Source organism: Cheilinus undulatus, linkage group 13 (genome assembly GCF_018320785.1).
Source record: "Cheilinus undulatus linkage group 13, ASM1832078v1, whole genome shotgun sequence".
Lineage (NCBI taxonomy): Eukaryota > Metazoa > Chordata > Actinopteri > Labriformes > Labridae > Cheilinus > Cheilinus undulatus.
This window is the reverse complement of record NC_054877.1, coordinates 32,798,038-32,816,981: the sequence shown is the minus strand read 5'-3', so window position 1 is coordinate 32,816,981 and position 18,944 is coordinate 32,798,038. Positions and strand designations below refer to the sequence as shown.

Below are 18,944 nucleotides of genomic sequence, written 5' to 3'. Positions count from 1 at the left end.
CAGCCACAAGGGGGCGGTTGAGCTTATTAAGCCACTAGTATGTGGGACTGTCATGTAGTTTGATGTGAATATGCAGCATGCTGATTGGTGAAAAACACATGAAGGAAACAGATCTTTTGGTTTGACTCTCAGGCAGTAAAAAAAAAAAAACCCTATCAGCCCCTCTGAATTGTTTAATTTACACTGCTTTAATCAAGAACAGACTCAAGAGTATGTGTTTGCCATGGATCTTATTTGCTAAAAATGGTTAATAATATTGGATTTTTGTCAAACTGATCAAACATTAAACTAATCTTTTAAAAAACTGTTTTAATGTCACTTATATTTGGAGTTACTTAAATATCTACCGGGATTAAAGGGGAAAAAATATAACCTAAATACAGCAATGTATTTATTTTCCTCAGTATGTTTTCTAAATTTAATCAAGCTTCTGTGGCCAGATGGGAAGCTGCAGGTGGCCTGATGTGCCCCCCCAGCCTCCAGTTGATGGTCAGTGCTCTGAGTATTGGTTGCAGAAGCGGTGAACTCCTGCTGTGTCTGTGTCGCTGCTGCCCTCTGTCGGTGCATGAGGTTTACTCCTCCGGTGCAGCAGGGGGCGCTGTGGCTGATGACACTCGCCGGTTTCACTGAACTAGCATAATCAGCCTTCCGCTTCGAATACGCGGATCCGGAGTGCAGGAGGAAGGGGGGAAAATCTCCTAAAATGGTGAGTTTTATTCATTCATTTCTACTCAGTGAAGGTAATATGGACGTACCGTGATGTGTTACTTGATAGAAAAGCGGTTCCAGCGGTATCCGGATCAGATGTTAGTGGATGTTAGAGATAGTCGGGCGGCACCAAGCCGGTGAGCCGCAGAGCTCCAGCGTGGCGCCTCCATGGCTGATGAAACCTCAGCTGACCTCAACTCTTAACAACTGGAACCTCTAAAGCGCCTTTAAATCACATCCTCACAGCCGTGAGATTTGATACAGTTGACATTAATTAGTGTATTTGTTGTTGGATGTTTAAGTTTGTTGGCCAGCTTTCTGTTGAACTAACAGGGTAACATCTTGACTCTGCTCTTCCTCTCAGGGTTTCGTCAAAGTGGTGAAAAACAAGTCCTACTTCAAGAGATATGAAGTTAAATTCAGGAGAAGGAGAGGTACGGGTGTATTTTGATGACACAAACGTATTTTGTTGTAGTGAACTGATCATATTTAGTTTATCTCCTTATTAACTGTGCTTAAACACTCCCCCCTTCATTGTCAACTCTACAGAGGGGAAAACTGACTTCTTCGCCCGTAAGCGGCTGGTTGTGCAGGACAAGAACAAGTACAACACACCAAAGTACAGGATGATTGTCAGGTTCTCCAACAGGGACATCTGCTGCCAGGTCAGTGGCTCTCAGACCAAGTTAAAATGATGTATCAAAATGTTGAAGACAACCTCTCATCTTTCTCTGTTTTGTCTGTGTCAGATTGCCTATGCAAAGATTGAAGGAGACCACATCGTTTGTGCTGCTTACTCTCATGAACTGGCCAAATATGGCATCACTGTCGGCCTTACTAACTACGCTGCGGCCTACTGCACCGGGCTGCTGCTGGCTCGCCGTGTAAGAGCACAAAACACACAGAAAAAGTTAATGATTTTGTACAGTGTTTATTGTATTTCTAACTTTTCTTTTCTGTATTTCTCACATTTCTTAGTTGCTGCACAAGTTTGGCATGGAGCAGGTGTACGAGGGCCAAGTGGAGGTGACAGGAGATGAATTCAATGTGGAGAGCATAGATGGACAGCCCAGTGCCTTCACTTGTTACCTGGATGCAGGCCTTGCGAGAACAACCACAGGAAACAAGGTTTTCGGTGCTCTTAAAGGAGCCGTAGATGGAGGGCTGGCTATCCCTCACAGGTCAGTGTGATAGAAATAGAACTGCACAAGCTAGTTACTCACGTTGCAGCATTTTTCTGAGGGTCTTATCAGATAAAGTGCTCTTGTTTTACATAAGTGTCCCTGTTGAGTAAGAGAGGCCATGAACTGTTTCTTTTCAAACATTTTTCTGATCTTTTTCTGGTTCTTCTGCTTCTTGATGATGATAGAAAGCACGCTGAGCAAAATGTAGTTGGTCCTTCATTTGCATTAGCTGATGTTTACTGTCCTTTTCAAGACGGGGCTGAGAGAAGCAGCATGAACCAAAGCAAACAAGACATTGTATCAAACTATATTTTCTATCTACCACCTGCTGAAAGTCAACTTTTTACAAAGAAAGCTGAATGATTTTGTTAAAATGTGTTCTTAATAAATTTTGTGTGACTTAAAAAAAAAACAACATAATCTGTGCTCTCCTATTCTGTAGTATGAAACGTTTCCCTGGTTATGACATGGAAAGTAAAGAATTCAACGCAGAGGTGCACCGGAAACACATCATGGGCATGAACGTGGCCGACTACATGTCGTACCTGATGGAGGAGGATGAGGAAGCCTACAAGAAACAGTTCTCTCGCTTCATCAAGAACGGAGTCACACCAGACACGGTAAGAGCAAAGTTGAACATCTCTGGTTACACCTACTCTACCATCATCTCATATTCTGGTTAGATTTGTTTCAACAAACCTCATGCAGATCATGCTTTTTTCCTAAACTAAACTGCGCCTCTTAGTGCCATTAGTCATTAGTTATAGTTGAGCCGTCTCTCAGGAGTCCCTCAAATCAAATTTCATTTTTTCCTTTTTTTTAAATGTCTTTTTGTTGACATTTGGCAAACAACATGGCAAATTGTGCCTCATTCACTCATATCCAACACATCTGCCACAAGTCTCAGATTTCCTTTTTCAATAAAGCAGCCTTGTTGGGGATTATTTTGTAACAAAAAAACTCCCTTCAAAATTCCTGGTAAATGATAAAAGGATAATAATGATGATCATTTATATTCTTTGATGTCATTGGAAAAAGAGTGATAATATATAACCAGTGTTCTCATTATGTAGTTTGCCCATTAGAGGGCTCTGTTGAGGTCTTTCTTCGCTCACAAATTAGGGATGGCCTATATAGGATTTCTACAGATATATGCTAATATTTCCAAATTTACTGTAGTTAAAATTGACACATACACAGCTTTTTTTCATTGTGAAGAACATCAAGTCTCTCCTACCAGAATTTAAGTGTAACTCTTAACCTCAGCTGGTATAAAACAAAATGTTTCTCTCTGGGAATTTGTGAACAAAAATGGCAACATACATAAATAGCAATAAAAGTAATATACATAAATATTTAACCAACTGCTTTTGTGGTTTTCTGGTGGATTTCTGAGATAATGCTGAGACTGTGCTTGAAATGGCTAAAGCCACATTCTTAAGTGCAATAAATGAATGAAATCCCTTTTTACAGATAATCTTCCTAGAACTGATTATGCTTTACAATTCTTGAGTTTAAAAGGGGCTTATTTTGTACCTAAATTTCAGCAATCCTCAGATTTTTTGTTTTTACTTGATGCATTTTGCCTCTCAAATATCTAATCAACAAGCACATCCCCCTTTCCACTTTGGCTCCATCATTATAGTACATTTGCATGGGCTTAACCACATATAAAAAGAGAAGGCAAATTCTGGATTGAGTTCTCACACATTGTTTCTGTTTACAGATGGGTTAAATCTCAAAAGCTGCCAGGTGTGACCAAGAGTCTGCACTGTGGTCAGAGGTTAAATGTTAGTTGTTTCCACCCAGACTTAGATTTTGGTGTTTGCCGGTTCCTTTTCTGCTTCTTGATGATGATAGAAAGCACGCTGAGCAAAATGTAGTTGGTCCTTCATTTGCATTAGCTGATGTTTACTGTCCTTTTCAAGACGGGGCTGAGAGAAGCAGCGTGAACCAAAGCAAACACCAATCAGTTTACAGTGTTTACCAGAGCATTGTGAATCACATGCATAACTGGAAGAGAAAGTCTCAAATTAAAGGGATTAAAATGCCTAGATGTATGCATTTATTAAGCTGATTTTCTTTTTCTTGCTTTTTAGGTAGAAGAAATGTACAAAAAAGCACACGCCGCCATCAGAGAAAACCCCGTTCACGAAAAGAAACCCAAGAAAGACGTCAAGAAGAAAAGGTGGGCTCCTTATTTTATTCCATCTCTTTGCATGAGACTGATCTATCATGTCCTGGTTCTACAGGATAAAGAAGTAAAATGGAGCCCTAAGAATGCTAACTTTGAAGAGGCTGCTGCCTTCAAAACAGACAGCCAGAGTTCAACTCATAGCCTCAGCTTCTTTCTTCTGTGTAATTCCCCTCTTTCCCCCTGAGATCTTGCTTTTTCCACTGTCCTGTATCTTAAAAAATACTAATGAGACAGCAGTAACTGTCCTCATTTTAAACGCTGGCTCAGTATTTAGATGCTGTACTGGGAGGTTCCCGGTGCAGAGCGGACAAACATCATCATGAATGTTAATGGAGTTGTGTTTGTGCCTCCTCCTGGACAGGTGGAATCGTGCCAAATTATCTCTGGCACAGAGGAAGGACCGCGTCGCCCAGAAAAAGGCCAGTTTCTTACGAGCACAAGAACAAGAAGCAGGGGACGGTTAGGGGACTGGGCACAGTGCTCTGCTGCATTACACAACACACATCACAGACAAATAAATTTATTTCAAACTCAAGTTTCAGTTGTCTGTCCTTTCTTTGGGTAAATGGAGTCATGAACTTTTAAGCCTTGTCTGCTTTAAACAGGCTTCCTGCAGATCCTTAGTCTTAAATAATCTCTAATTGCACATTTGAAATTTAAGGCCTTAAATGTCTTCATTTTTACCAGTGAGAGGTCTTACATTTTAGAAGGCGCTTTGACTAAGACATGCCCTTATCCAATCTTTGTTTTCTAGCCAAGCTTGTATGATTTTAATCGTCTTCCTCCACAAATTGTTGCATAAATATTTTCCTGAATTCAGTGTTTAATCACTTAAAATTCCATGTAGCCCACTCTTATCTTGATAGGTCTTCCCATAGAAGAATCATTATTCTGCTTTTTAATAGTTAAGCTGATTAGAATCAGCTATGCACACCTGTAAATGTGTTAAGATATATATGACATATTGATAGATAAAGGCATTAAATGTGCCAGAGATGTTCAAATGTGGGTGCGTTATGAACAAAAAAAAAAAATCTGAAAATTTAGTTCTGGTCTAGTGTACCAAGAAATCCCATGCATTTAATTTTTGACAGTTCACCATGTAAAAAGTGGTATTCATTTTCTTCATTGCAGGTCTTAAAATCATAAATTTTATTTTTAAGTGTGTAGGAACTCTGTTTAAAGGTTGCAGAGATTAGATGTCATCCACATAAAATTTTTAATAATGGTGTAGGATTTTGTGATTGGGTCTGAACACATAAAAGGATACAGTGGAGTGGTGTGAAGTTTAATTGTGCAAAATCATGCTGGTTTCTTCAATAAGTAAACTTTTTTTGTTACATTTTCAAAATTCAAACAGCAGCATTGACCACAAGCTTGACATGCTTTCCAGGTCATGTCTGTTCTTAAAGTTGATAAAACAAGTCTCTTGATTACTTCAGTCACTTCACAACAGCAATGTCTGGAAGGAAACATGGAAAATACTCTTCATATAAAGCATTCAAATGTGACCATGAGGATGGATCGACATCACCACCATTAAAGGTGGGAAACATTCAGAGATGAGTTCAGCTTGATGCTATGGCACTGAGACAGAAACTTCAAAAATAAAGTGATACAGCACACCAATACAGTGCTCCTCTGAGAAATACTAGTCTCAAACCAAATGCAATACTTAAAACTTCTGTTTGTGGTACTGAAACAGCGTCGACAATGTCTGTAGAGTAGCAGCTGGAAAATGAACAGCAAACTGATGTACAGAATAAGACCTCTGTGACATACAGACAAAAAAATCACAGTGTCCACAGAGAGACTGAAAACTTTCAGAAAAGCTTCACTGCACCATCACATCTGTCTCCAACGTTATTTGAGCCTTCAAAGTGGCAGTGTTGGTTAATTTTCTTCATCAATTTCTTCTCATTAACCACTAATATACACCTGATAAATGTGGTGATACTGTATAATTTCCTTGTAGTCAAACTAAACCCCAAACATAAAAATGTCTGAAGCGCATTAGTGAGATATCTTCTTTCTGTGCTCAATTGACAACAGCTTGGTCTAAATTTGTATTTAAAAAATCAGTGTTGGACCAACACATTTCTTTATAAGCACGGATAACATCGACTACTCTGGAAAGATTGTGCCAACATGATGCCGCTTTAAAATTCAAACTATGGCATTGGTGCTTGTCTGCAGCAGAAAATATTCCCTTCAGATGGAACATTTACTCCAGTTAAACTACAGTGCCTAGCTGTTATAGAAACTAGGTTTGTCTGTGCATAAATAAAATAATAAGTTTGTACAAAGACTTGCCATGTCAGTATGTACCTACATACATACCTACATGTGCCGCCTGTTAGTTTGTGTTGTAAAAATATCTAGTTGCACTCCTAGGGTGATGAATAGTTTCAAAAAACAAAATAGGACTAGTTGACTAATGCAATGGTGGAATTCTCATAAACAAAACTGAAACCTGAACTCATATTCAGCAAGAAATGCTTACATACAGGTGCATCTAAAAAAATGAATATAATGAACTTTCTGTATATTTTTGATTCATCTTTACAAAGTGAAATATTTCAAGACTTTTTTTTTGTTTTAATGTTGATTATTGCAGCTCATAAAAATAAAAAATCCACTATCTTAAAATATTAGAATATCCAAACACATCAGTCCAAAACTGGATTTATAATACATTTGTCGGTTTCAGGTCAGACCAGTTGGCTAGCCAATCAAACACAGTAAAACCGAGGTCAGTAAACCACTAGTTTTGGCTTCACTGTGGGCATGTGCCAAGTCCTGCTGGAAAAGGAAATCAGAATCTCCATAAAGCTGCTCAGCAGAAGGGAGCAGGAAGGTCTCTAAAATCTCCTGGTAGTTGGCATTGACTCTGGACTTAATAAAGCACAGTGGACCAACAGCAGCAGGTGACATGGCACCTAGACTATCACAGACGGTGGAAACACTGGACTTCAAGCATCTCGGATTCTGGGTCTTTCAGATCTTCCTCCAGACTCAGGGGTCTTTATTACCTCAGCCAAGGAGGTTATGTGATCGGGTGCATTTTTCATTTGATTGTTAGCAACATAACTCAAAAAGTTGAGGACGGGTTTTCATGAAATTTTCAGGAAATGTCAGAAATGGCATAAGGAAGAACTGATTAGATTTTGGGAGTGATCTGGATCACTGTCTGGATCCAGGAATTTTTTAAAGGATTCTGTACTATTGGAAGATAGGGCTGATGGCGGAGCTCTGCGCTGTTACCACTTTACACCAGGAGATGGCAGACATGAGTAACTTCAATCTCAGCAGCATTTTGACAGTTTCCATACAAAGTTGTGGAGTTTATAGAGTTTGAGATGCGCATGCCCGGTCGAGGAGACGAGTCGGAGCGTAATAGAGAGAAAGACAGTGAATTGTAGTGAGAATACTCACAATGCTGGGAGGAATAGAGGAATATTCACCCTCTGCCATGACTTCCAGTCGTCCAGTGAGACCATGGGTGAGACTGTCAGTGCATTTGTTGGCACCAGCAGGCACTACTTCCACCATAACAATCCACCCGTAACAATGCCAATGCTTTGTCTCACTATATTTCCACCCCACTGGGGAGACAGTAATCAGTGAATGCTGTGGTGGGGGGCACATGGGGACGGATCCAGGAATTTCTTAAAGGATTCTTTACTAATGGGAGATAGGGCTAATGGCGGAGGTCTGTGCTCTGTGAGTGCTTTTCTGGTTTCCAAATGAAATTAAATATTCACTTTCATCTGGATATAGGATTATGAACCACTGAGCAACAGTCCAGTTCTGTTTCTGCTTAGCCCAGGCTAATGTCATCTGTGCTTGGCTTCTCTGAAGGCTGAGCTCATCCCTGTTACTTGTTAACCTTTACTCACCACACTTTATCTTCTAGTCAACCTTTCATGTATATGCTTTAATAGACCACTCTGAAAACAGCCTGCCCTTTCTGCAGAGACCTTCTGTGGCTTATGCTCCTTGTGAAGGGTGTCAATGATTGTCTTCTGGACAACAGTCAACTCAGCCGTCTTCCCCTTGATTGTGGTTGTGTGTACTGAACCAAAGTGAGCAGATGAGGCTCAGGAAACCATTGCAAATTGGACTTTTCCACATTATTCTAATATTTTGAGACTGTTTTTTGTGAGCTGTAATCATGAATCTTGAATGTATGGAAAGTTACTTTCTGAAGTAAATCACAGGAAAAATTATATTTGACTTGGTATTCAAATTTTTTGAGACACACCTGTATGTGTTCTGGTCCTTTAGTCATGCATTTGTGTCTGAAAATTCAGGTTTTTAGCAGTAATACTGCTATAACTTTATCTTAAGCATTTTTCAGTCTGTCCAGCTTTAGATAAATTGGCTAATTTTGGGCTCAGTTTCCAAAAACACATGACTTCATAAAAACCAAGATAAACAAGTTGTTCAAATGCTCATATCTTAAAGGGAATATGACCCTCTGAGGAACACTAAAAGCACTCAGAGGAACTGAGCTTAATTAACAAACCGCTGTTTTTATATTTCATTGGATTTGCAATTGAGAAAAAGAAACAGAATATCACAATGATATCAATTTTAAATCCATGACCTCTGGAAAAGAAGACAAAGCTCTCTTTAACTTCAAGCCCATCAGCACTTTGTGCCAAAAAGCAGCTTTTGAGACTAAAAACATAAAAAAAACTCTCGATAAATGGAATATTTCCCCCAGCAGTGTTCTTCTAACATTCCTCTGTGGTGAATAAAATACAAAAAAATGTGGTTGCCTGTTTTAAGCACGACTGGTGGCAACATGCAATCCTTCAGTTTTCTTCAGTCAAACATTTAAAAATATTATTGTGGTCTTCAGGCCTCAAACTTCAGAAAACAGGAGGTATAATTTCTCCTTCAGGCTGACGTAAGTGTTCAGAGTTGATAAAAATTACTTCATTTAAATCACAGCATCTTGAATCCTCGGCTCTGCATGCAGAAGTGACTGGCCTGATGCGGACGGACCGTCATGTTCTCGTCATGAGTCCTTCGTGTGGGAGATCTGTCTCCACAGCAGAGCTTTCAGGTTGTTGAGAATGAGCGAGTGCTCCATGTTCATCTGTCCAGCATTCCCCTTCAGAGCCATGCAGGCGTACAGCTGCCTCTCCAGCTCCTCCCTCAGTCCCGACGGTGCCCCCCGCAGGAGGTAATCCTTCAGTGTACCGCACGCCTTCGCCAAGTTCGGCTGAAGCGGCTCCTCCTTGCACCGTTTCTTTTCAACATCACATGACGTCTGGCAGTCCACCCCATACACACAGTCGGCATCCGACTCGCATCTCAACCCCCGCATGGACCGCTTGAACTCATCCTCAGAGACCACTGTCCGGGTGTTGGTCAGACGGAGCTCGTGGCGGTCGGTGTAACCAAAGTGAGCCGCTGTGAGGTCGCAGATCAGGAAGCTGCCGTACGTGCCGTGGAAGATGTCCTCCACCAGCTCAAGCAGCCCCATGGAGATCTTAGCTTTACGAGGCCACGAAGGGGTGAACCACTGGTCCATTGTGCGCTGTACGCCACTGGGCACCCATGATACCAGTGGCCAGGGCAGAGACAGACCATACAGGGGACCGTAGTGGACTCGCTCTGTCATGTACAAGTCCCCACAGTAACCAAGGAAACGAGGAGTGTGTCCACGGTCCTGGAGCAGCAGACCCAGCAGCACCTCAAAGACAAAGCATAGAGATAGCTCACAAAAGAGCACTTGGGTTATGCTGCAGGAAAATGATTCAAATCACATCAGCAAGTCCACCTCTGAATGGCAGAAAAAATAAAGGTTTTGGAGTGGCCGAGACAAAGTCCAGACTTCAGAAAATAAGAAGGCAGGAAGGAGGGAAATGCTTTCTTACAGCATGGTACTAGTGTTTCCCAAAAGACAATTTAGGGCAAATTAAAGAAATTAAAGTCCAGATTATCAGAATAGGTAAGAACACCAAACAGTTTCACCTGTAGTCTATTGAGCAAGGCAGTAAAATTATCACATTTAAAAACAAGAAGTACAATGCTGTTACTGAAATAATCTACTGATTGTTGTTTAATTGTGTGTCATGCACAGCAAGTGTTTTTAAGAGACCGGAGGTACCGTTGCAGTGGTCCAACAATTCATGTTCCTTCTACAGCTCTGTATCAGACACATGCTGTCTTTCCTCCCATGCTTTTTTCAATAAAAAAAAATCCTTTTCTAAATCATAAATCAGGTTTTCATAATCGTTTAATCAGAGGAAATAAACATTAAAGTCCCTGTAAAGTGGAATCCAAAGTTTTTGCCTTAACACACTAGGTTTGTTGGAATATGGTTGCTGTAAACAGGTAAAAACACAGATCTACATGTGACTGAATTCTGGATTAAGACCTTGAGAAAGTTTTTCCACTCTTTACTGGCTTGGTTTAATTTGGACAGGGCCAGTATGTGGGCTCATGATGGCACGAGCCCACAGTAGGGAATGACCCTGCCCCTCTAACACAACAATATAAAATCACAGAGCAGTTCATCTCAGTACAGTCTGTTGTTAGCTGATGTCACTGCCTTTATTCTAAGTTTAATGCTGTTTTTTTGTTCACTGTGAGGACAATTTTCCAAATCTATCAGCCACAGTGGTCTATGGATCATTTAAAGCATCAAAACAGAGATCTGGGCCAGAAAACAGATTTTGTCTCTTCTTCTAAGGTCAGCAAAAGGTCAAGAGACAGGCAAATGGCGTGAGTGCTTTCCTCAATTCAGACTGTAGAATTTTTTTTAATTTGAGAGGATCATAGATCTCCTGAGTGGGCGTGACTTCATCTCATTGAACAGACACAAACCATCCTGGAGCACATTTTACTGCCTTATTTTTCATGATTTTGAAGCTTAATTTAATAAACATAGAGATGTCCTATTTGACTGAAATTTGACCTGGGGGTTCATAACACAGTGACCAATCATACAACAAACCTAAATACAGATCTATTTTCACTTTACAGGGTCTTTAATGGAGCACAGTTTCCTAAAAAGTACAGATCTTATTTAATAAAAAAAATCACATTCTTTCCATTATGATGTCTTCATTAGAAATGTCAGATTTTGGCCAATTAGCAAGTCTGAATCAGTGTCCTTTATTCAAAATCTGAATATATAGTTCAGTACAGGAAAACAGTACTTAAATTAGTTATTTAAAGAGTCATTGTACCTCATGCATTTGCAGGAGGGCCCAAGTAGAGCGGGCTTCTGGCAGTGACACTCGCCCATCTTTGTTGCCATCGGCGACAGAGAGGATCTGGCTGACGAGGGTGGCAAGGCTAGCCTGCTCTCCGAGCTTGGACTGATGGAAAGAGAGAGAAAGTAGAGAAAGTTGTTTCAGACTCAATTCCTTACTGTCAAAATCTTAAATGTCTGCTTCTTTCTGGAATAAAGACTCTATAAAAAAAAAACACAGTCTTACTGATGACACCCAGAGTTTCTGAAGTTGAGTTTTCAAGCCCAGTGATGACATATTGTAAATGCTGTCTTGAACTTTGGATCAGTCTTAATTTACAGGCAAAAGGGTGGAGCTGAGCTGGGACTTTAGCTTCCTTTTAGACAGCTTTAATACGTACACTTTAAAGTCAACTCAGCCATGTCTCCAGCCTTGCAAAACACAGCCTTGATATAAAACTGGAGGAGTTTTTAAAAACATTCCCTCCTGTAGTGTGCCAATAAAGAAATGAGCTACTAAAACTGTTTTAAAGCTAACACATTTATTCCTGCTGCTGAGCACTTTAATTTGGTGTACCTTGAGGTGATTAAAGACCATCTCTCTGAACTTCTCCACTGATGTTCCTCTGGTTGGTTTGTCAAACACGGGGGCTTCCCTTCGCGGCTCCGGCTCTTCGCCCAGCTCATAGTGCACAACCTCCCCCAACTTACAGCGGATGACACCATCACGGTCTCCCCAGCTTCCTGTGTAAACCTGGCGGACAGGATGCCAAACAAACTGTTAAAAAGCCGAGCGTCTCCAGTAGTTAGAGTCAAACAGAGTTCAGTATTTTTCTTACCTGGTTGTTAGGCAGAGTGGAGAGACACCTGCCAAGGTAAAGTGTTTGTTTGTCACACAGACTGCTGCAGGCAGAGCCATCGATGATTCCCCTCCTGTATTTATCACACTAAATGATATAGAGGAAATTTCATTATTTCATTTTTTCAGCTCTGAATGGAAAAAATGAAACCAGATTTTAGCCAGCAGGGATGTCACCAGAATTTGTAAAAATCGCAATATTGATATCTGTTTTTTTTTTGGAAGATTGCAACAAAAATAGAGGTCCTTGGTACCCAATATTAATTTCAGTTACCAAAAATGTAAAGCAAACTCATTCACACTGGCCAAATTGCAAATGTATGGCATTATTTTGTGAAAGTTGCCACTGTGTATGTGCAATTTAGACAGTGACACATCTTGTGCTTTCATGTTTGTAAGAGACATAAAATGTACCTTTTTTATTTCATGAAATGCAAATAAAAAACTTAAGAAATGAATGCTATTACAAAATGGACAACCACTGCTCTCTGTCTCTGTCATGGCAGCTTTTGGCTTATTTTCATCACATAGGATGTCACGTTTTTAAAAGCTCCAGCACTTTTCCAGATTAATGATCGGAAACATAACAGATTGTAGTGTTTTATAACAAGATATCAGAACTTAGAGTATAGAAACACCAAAAACTGTGACTACCTTTAAATGTAGTTGTTTAGTCTAGTGTCAGTTTTCAGCAGTAATTATAGAGGAAGTCTATAACATAAATCTCCCAAAATAACAGGCTCCCTCTAGAAAAACCTCTTTCAATGTCTGACTCTTTAGACCAGGGGTCATTAACGACATTTGTATAAGTGACATATTTTGTCTTGACAGACACTGTGGGGGCTGAAATTGTGAATAAACTAAAATTAAATTAATATTTTTGTCTAATGAACATATTTTAGTATTGGTATTGGTATTTTCTGCGGGGTGATTGAGATATTTTTGCTACATTGCCGGGGCTCCCATGTTTTCCATCACTGGGTTTGGTAATATGCTGTGTCAGGACTGGTGAAGAACACATGCAGGAAACAGGTTTTTTAGTTTTGATTCTCAGGTAGTGTGAAGTATACTCTCCAAGAGCCTGAAGTAGAAGGCTGACAGCAAATTAATCAGTGCTGGATGGATGAGTCTGTGTTTATCATGCCTGATATTCACTAATAATGGCTGATAGTTGTGTTTCTACGAAACTGATCAAAATCACAACTTTGATTTTCCCTCCACATATTTTCTGAGTCTAATAATCTTTTGGTGGTGGGATGGGAAGTTTTGGGGGGCCTGATGTGGCCCTCAGGCCACCAGTTGATGATCACTGATTTATAATTTTTAAATGCATCTTATATTTACTGTTGTTGTTGGTGTATGTTGTCTTGTGTGTGCTCCTTCTGCTCCCCTTATGGTACAATAAAAAGAATCTGAATCAAAGTTTTAACTCACAATGGCATTCCTGCACTCGTGTCCTCTGCACAGCTCTGTGTAGGTGGAGTATTGCACATAGATCACCCAGCTCCCGACCAGCACAGTCAGCCATGTGAGAAACAAGTACTTCACCCGCACGTATGAGATCCGAGCCTACGAGAGGAGAACAGAGACAGAAACTGTGTGTGCAAAAGTGCGAATATCAGCAATATCTGAGTCAATTCTAGATTGTGATGTTCATTTCTCTGGTGGAAACTGTGGCATTCACTGGAATGAAAAAAAATTGTGTTTGTTATTTGGTTCTTTCTGTGGTACCATATAAACATGCAAAATGCAAAAATCCAGGATGGCAGCATCTGTGTATCCCCTATGTATCAATAAAAGGCTTAATCTGAGATATTTTGAAAAAATATATCTCTTTGTATTCAGGTGATAAAATACTAATTTAGAAAGACCTTCTTATAAATATTATGTTTCATTTTTTACCAAGTTTATTCTGCTAAATGCTACTAGGCTAAAATTACACACTGCACCTTATCCTGAAAATCCACCTGATTTAGACTCTAGGATTCTCATGATACCAGATTTATAAACACCTACACCATTCTAGACCAAATCAAACCACTTCGTGTTTCAATAAAATGGCAATAAACACGTTCCTAAAAAACATCTACTAGGAAATTTTACATTACAAAAAAATTACAGGCAGACTCCTGCACACTTTTTTAAGGTGCATGATCACAGAAAGCTTGCCACTTGACAACCTTAGTATAGTTTGATAAGTTTAAATGCAGGATATGTTTACATAAAAATATTAATTTCCTCAATCTATGTATGTAGACTCAAATGTATTGTCTGGCATAGAACACAGAAACAATGTACATCCAAACATCCTTTCAGTCTTCCTAATCAAACTTACAATACAACACATATAGTATATACGTTACCATGGTAACAGCGTGGAGCTATCCAATAACACAGATTAACAGGTTAATTAGCTACCATTTACTAACAGAGTGCTCGTTATAATAGATTGTGGTTTGGAGTCGTAGATCCACAGTTGTTTCAGCATGTTACACCATTCTGACTGTGGCGTGTTAAAAAATTAAACTGAATTACCGCCAGTGTCACAGGATGCACACATCACATGTCTCACAATGCAACTGCAGACAGAAGTCCTGTTGTTTCTGTGATATTGTGCCTGCTGAATGCACTTTGTGGCTTATTTGAAAAATACAGCATTTTTCACCCCTGAGGTGAAAAATGTTACACTTTAGCAGGGATCAGAATCTAAAAAAGGAAAAGGGTAGGTGAAATAGGCAAAGGCTTCAGCCTACACCTTTTCAGTCCTGTTTTGGTATTTCTTTTTGTTGATTCGTTTTTGTTGATTGTTTTGTTAATGCAGAAATAGCATTAACTTAACGTTTGTTCTCTTGGAAATTTTTCACTTTATCTGTGTAATTGAGTCTACATGTTTAAAGTGACTAAACCCAACTCAACTCAACTCAACTCAACTCAAATAAAATAAAGGCAACAAAACATAGTTAAAAAGACAGGAGGATAAATGTTCACTGTAAAAACTTAATATCAACTCAAGTGTATTGTATAAACATTTTACTTGAAAAAAGGCCTAAATTGCTTTTAAGTACAAGAATCTCTCAATGCAGCAAAAAAATTTACTGGATTTTCTTTTTTAAATTTTTCTGTCTATCTGAATTCATCAAGTGAGAACGACCTGTAAAAGCTTTAAATGCCATTCCAAAGTCTGAGTTTTTGCAGTGTTTTTGCCTAATTCTCAGATTTTTAACTAAAACAATATTTCAAGAGATTCTTGCAATGCACATTGTTTTCCTCTGTCCTTTAATTATACAGAAATCTTGGTTTGATAATGTTAATAAATGTTTCCATCTTTTCTGTAGAATAACAAAAAGCCTACAATTAATCTGTAAAAACATCCCTACCAAGAGACAAAGGGTGTCTTGTACTCTGATGTATATTTCCATTATCTTGCATTTAATGCCAGGTTATCTGGGGCTATAAAAAGATCAGAGACAAAGGGAGTTGGGACTGGCTGGAAGAGCATTCTGTAAACAAGAAGAATAAATTCATACGATTGTTATCACTCTGGGATACCCCAGTTTAACCTACACCTAAAGTTAGACAACTGTACAAATTAAGTTCTGATTCTTGGGAGGGATTGTGTTTTACACATCCATCTGGTATACCACTCATAGACAGCATTTAGGAAAGGGCAGAGCCTTTGAAAAAAAGACTCGGAGGGTGATTGGATGAATGTTGTTCTGTCACATCTTTCCACATAGACATAACATACATAGATGCCGCATTGGCCAGTGGGCCGTATGTCAACGCCGCCACCGTTTTGCCAGAGGCATTCCTGGGCATAGACATAATATACGTAGACGCTGCATTGGCCAGTGGGCCGTACGTCAACGCTGCCACCATTTTGCCAGAGGCATTCCTGGGCAAGATGCCTCACTCCTATGCTGCGTGGGGCTGCACTAATAGATGCACAGAAGAGACAAGATTGCATGGAATAACAACACGAACATGAATAACAACACGTTCAGAGCCAATTTCCCTAATGTTGTAGTTAAGTAGATTAATATCCGCGGTTAAGCTAGCTTTTTAACAATGTCTTGCCTAATGGTTATTTTGTTTTCAGGAGAGAAGGATGGCTCGATCACTGTCAGTAAAATAACAACTCAATGCTATTCTTTGTTCTTCTTTTTACGAAGAAATGTCGTCAAGTTCTGATAAACCTGGTGTTTTAGCAGCATCCACGCTATCGTCTTCCGCCATAATTGCACCAGCCTCTTCCCGCTGCTTACATACATCACAACTCTGCCGCGCTTGAAAGTAATGCCTTTCGATGCTGATTGGTCCTGTCACTTTCTAACCGGGTTCAGACGGGAGTTTTGCAAGATGGATTCGCTAGTGAGAAACACAGAAATGGGCGAATCCATCTGCTTTACAAGGTTAGGACAGGCCAGGGGCACATTTTTTGCTAGAAAAGCCTGAAAAAGTGTATTTTGCATAATATGTGACCTTTAAAGTAATTGACCCAAGTGTTTCAAATCTTTGTTGGCATGATTGCGCTCATGTGAGAACTTTTGATTCATTTGCTGTGGCACTGTCCTGCAGATTAGTCTTTTGGGACAGAAGTGTGTATGTTAATCTCAGTAATTATTTATGTAAATAAATCCAGCTGTGTATCTCAGCATCATGAATATTCATTTAAATAAAATCAGATCAATTATAAGAATTTTTTAAAGCTCTATTTTGGGCATTTTTGTGCCTTTATTTGATGGAAGAGGACAGTGGATAGAGTCTGAAACAGGGACGAGAGCAGGGGAGAGACCTGCGGTAAAGGGCCTTAGGCCAGATTCGAACCCGTGCCGTCCGCGTACATAGGGCGCGCCTTAAACCACTAGGCCACCTGCGCCCGAATTATGAGAAATTCTGTGTTTCCTTCTTTTTCTTAAACTTGTGTCAGCCCTCTATAGGATAAAAAGAACTTTGATGATGAAATAAATATCTAACTAGGTTGTAGTACATGGACTCTGTATATTCTCTGTATGTGATGTTGTTCAGAAATGTGCTAATGTCTTTTTTGCAGATGGTATTCATCATAGTTTGGATTTGTGTGTAACCCTGTCATGAATAATTGTTGATGTATAAAAAAGAAAAGTGGGTTTAAAGGTACAATGAAGAAGTGAAAGACACTTATGGTCACATCCGCCATGTCAGCAACACTGCAGGGATTTCCTTTTCATTTTTTCTCAAAGCACTGTACTCACATTGTGAGGATAAAGTGATTTTGATTCTCGCTCTGATCACATGGCAGCAGGAGCTTATGTTGTGTGTTTTTTGGCAGTGTGCTGTGCTGTTCACTTATTGAATCGGCTCCATGTACCGTTTCCAAATCCCAACAAAACATGCACCCAGTGAGGCAGGGACTGAGAAAAGACAGGCCTTCTTTCATCTTTGTTGTGCCATCATTACTGTACGTTGTAAACAGAGCCTGATCTCTGTCTGTGTGCATACACACTGCAAAAGAAGTCACAGCCTCTGATCCACAATCAGGCTCACTCACCCTGCCATAAATACAGATTGTTTTCAGATTAAAGCATGTGACTTCTTTGTGGGTTTTGCACATAAAATTAAAATTCCCTTATAAGGTCTGGGGCTTTTTTTTTTTCAAAACATGCAATTCCCCCACTATGAACTTCTCAGATAAGCAACAAGACAGCACAACAGTCCTGCCTCTCACTCTCTTTAGCTCACTCACCAAAGTATCGGCAGGCAGGCAGCTTTACATCTTAGATTTAGTCTGCGCTGCAAACAAGCTGCCTCAATTTCAAACTCTCAGCGTCCTGTGGAGATGAACAAACAGATAGTGGGCCTCCAGGGAGGGAAGAGGAGGTACCAGGGGAGTACAACACAGCTACACACCACTATCAGATCTGGCTCCTCCTATCTGCATGTCTAGCGCAGTAGGAACTGTGCACAGAAAACATGCACAGGCAACATGGTGGGAGGATGGAAGGGTCGTGTGTGCAATGTCTGTCTGCTGTGTGTTAACCCGTCCATGCAAACACATGATAAAGCCTCTGAGATAAAGAAGTGAAACCCGAGCGTGAAACAACTTTATCCTTCATTTGCTCCCTGTGGTTTATCACAGTGTCTCCTCTTTCTCTGAGATAGACATGAAGTGATGGCTTTATTGCATTTTTGTTAGTCCCATCTTTCTCCAAGTCTACACGCAAGGTTTGTTTAAGCTAAGACAACAGTAGATGAACTTAACTGATCCTACTGAGGAGAGTCAAGTTATGAAACCTTAATGAATGCCACTGGCAGATACTGGGACTGTACACAATCTGCAAGTACTAAGTAAAAACTTCAGACACATCACACCATACTAACTTATCCTGGTGCACCATCCACAGAGGTCTGGGTTGGCCTATTTAACGTCCCAGCAGGGACTGTAATGACGTTGTATTCAAATACATGAACTTTAATAAGCAATTGTCCACCTTTTGCATCTATAACAGCTTCCAGTCTTTTTGGAAGGCTTTTCACAAGACTTTGAAGTGTTTCTGTTGGAATTTGTGCCCATTCATCCTGTAGAGCATTTATGAGGAGAAGAAGGCCTAGCTTGCCATCTCCATTCCATTTCACCCCAAAGGTGCTTGATGGGGTTGAGGTCAGGGCTATGAGGCGCCAGTCAAGTTCTTCCACACTGAACTCATAAAACCATGTCATTATAGTCCTTGCTTTGTGCAGTGGCGCAGTCATGTTGAAATAGAAAAGGGCCTTCCCCAAACTGTTGCCACAATGCTTGAAGCA

The 18,944-nt window shown here is 40.0% G+C and overlaps 2 protein-coding genes across 5 annotated transcripts in view; one reads left to right on the top strand and one right to left on the bottom strand.

The window, feature by feature from the left end:
• Positions 1-564: 564 nt before the first annotated feature.
• Positions 565-4,624, top strand: rpl5a (ribosomal protein L5a). The gene is made up of 8 exons (XM_041804370.1): positions 565-706; positions 1,073-1,142; positions 1,258-1,373; positions 1,458-1,592; positions 1,687-1,889; positions 2,335-2,512; positions 3,992-4,080; positions 4,451-4,624. Exons 1-8 carry the CDS (start codon positions 704-706, stop codon positions 4,551-4,553), a joined length of 897 nt encoding a protein of 298 aa, XP_041660304.1. The 5' UTR covers positions 565-703; the 3' UTR covers positions 4,554-4,624.
• A 2,648-nt stretch (positions 4,625-7,272) lies between these two features.
• The window catches only part of dipk1aa (divergent protein kinase domain 1Aa), a 21,395-nt gene continuing 9,723 nt past the window's right edge, over positions 7,273-18,944 (bottom strand). For all 4 annotated transcript variants that reach the window (XM_041802882.1, XM_041802879.1, XM_041802881.1 and 1 more), the window contains 5 exons: positions 13,596-13,730; positions 12,142-12,249; positions 11,880-12,056; positions 11,298-11,429; positions 7,273-9,796 (listed from right to left, as the gene is read on the bottom strand). In XM_041802882.1, the coding sequence (XP_041658816.1) occupies positions 9,116-9,796; positions 11,298-11,429; positions 11,880-12,056; positions 12,142-12,249; positions 13,596-13,730 (1,233 nt within the window). In that variant the 3' untranslated portion in view covers positions 7,273-9,115. The remainder of the gene's footprint in view (positions 9,797-11,297; positions 11,430-11,879; positions 12,057-12,141; positions 12,250-13,595; positions 13,731-18,944) is intronic.

What these genes read in the sequence shown, in the direction of transcription:
- rpl5a (XM_041804370.1), top strand. An exon ending in ACAGGGACATCTGCTGCCAG is followed by an intron (nt 1,374 to 1,457) that starts GTCAGTGGCTCT and finishes TGTCTGTGTCAG; the next exon opens with ATTGCCTATGCAAAGATTGA. An exon ending in ACGGAGTCACACCAGACACG is followed by an intron (nt 2,513 to 3,991) that starts GTAAGAGCAAAG and finishes CTTGCTTTTTAG; the next exon opens with GTAGAAGAAATGTACAAAAA.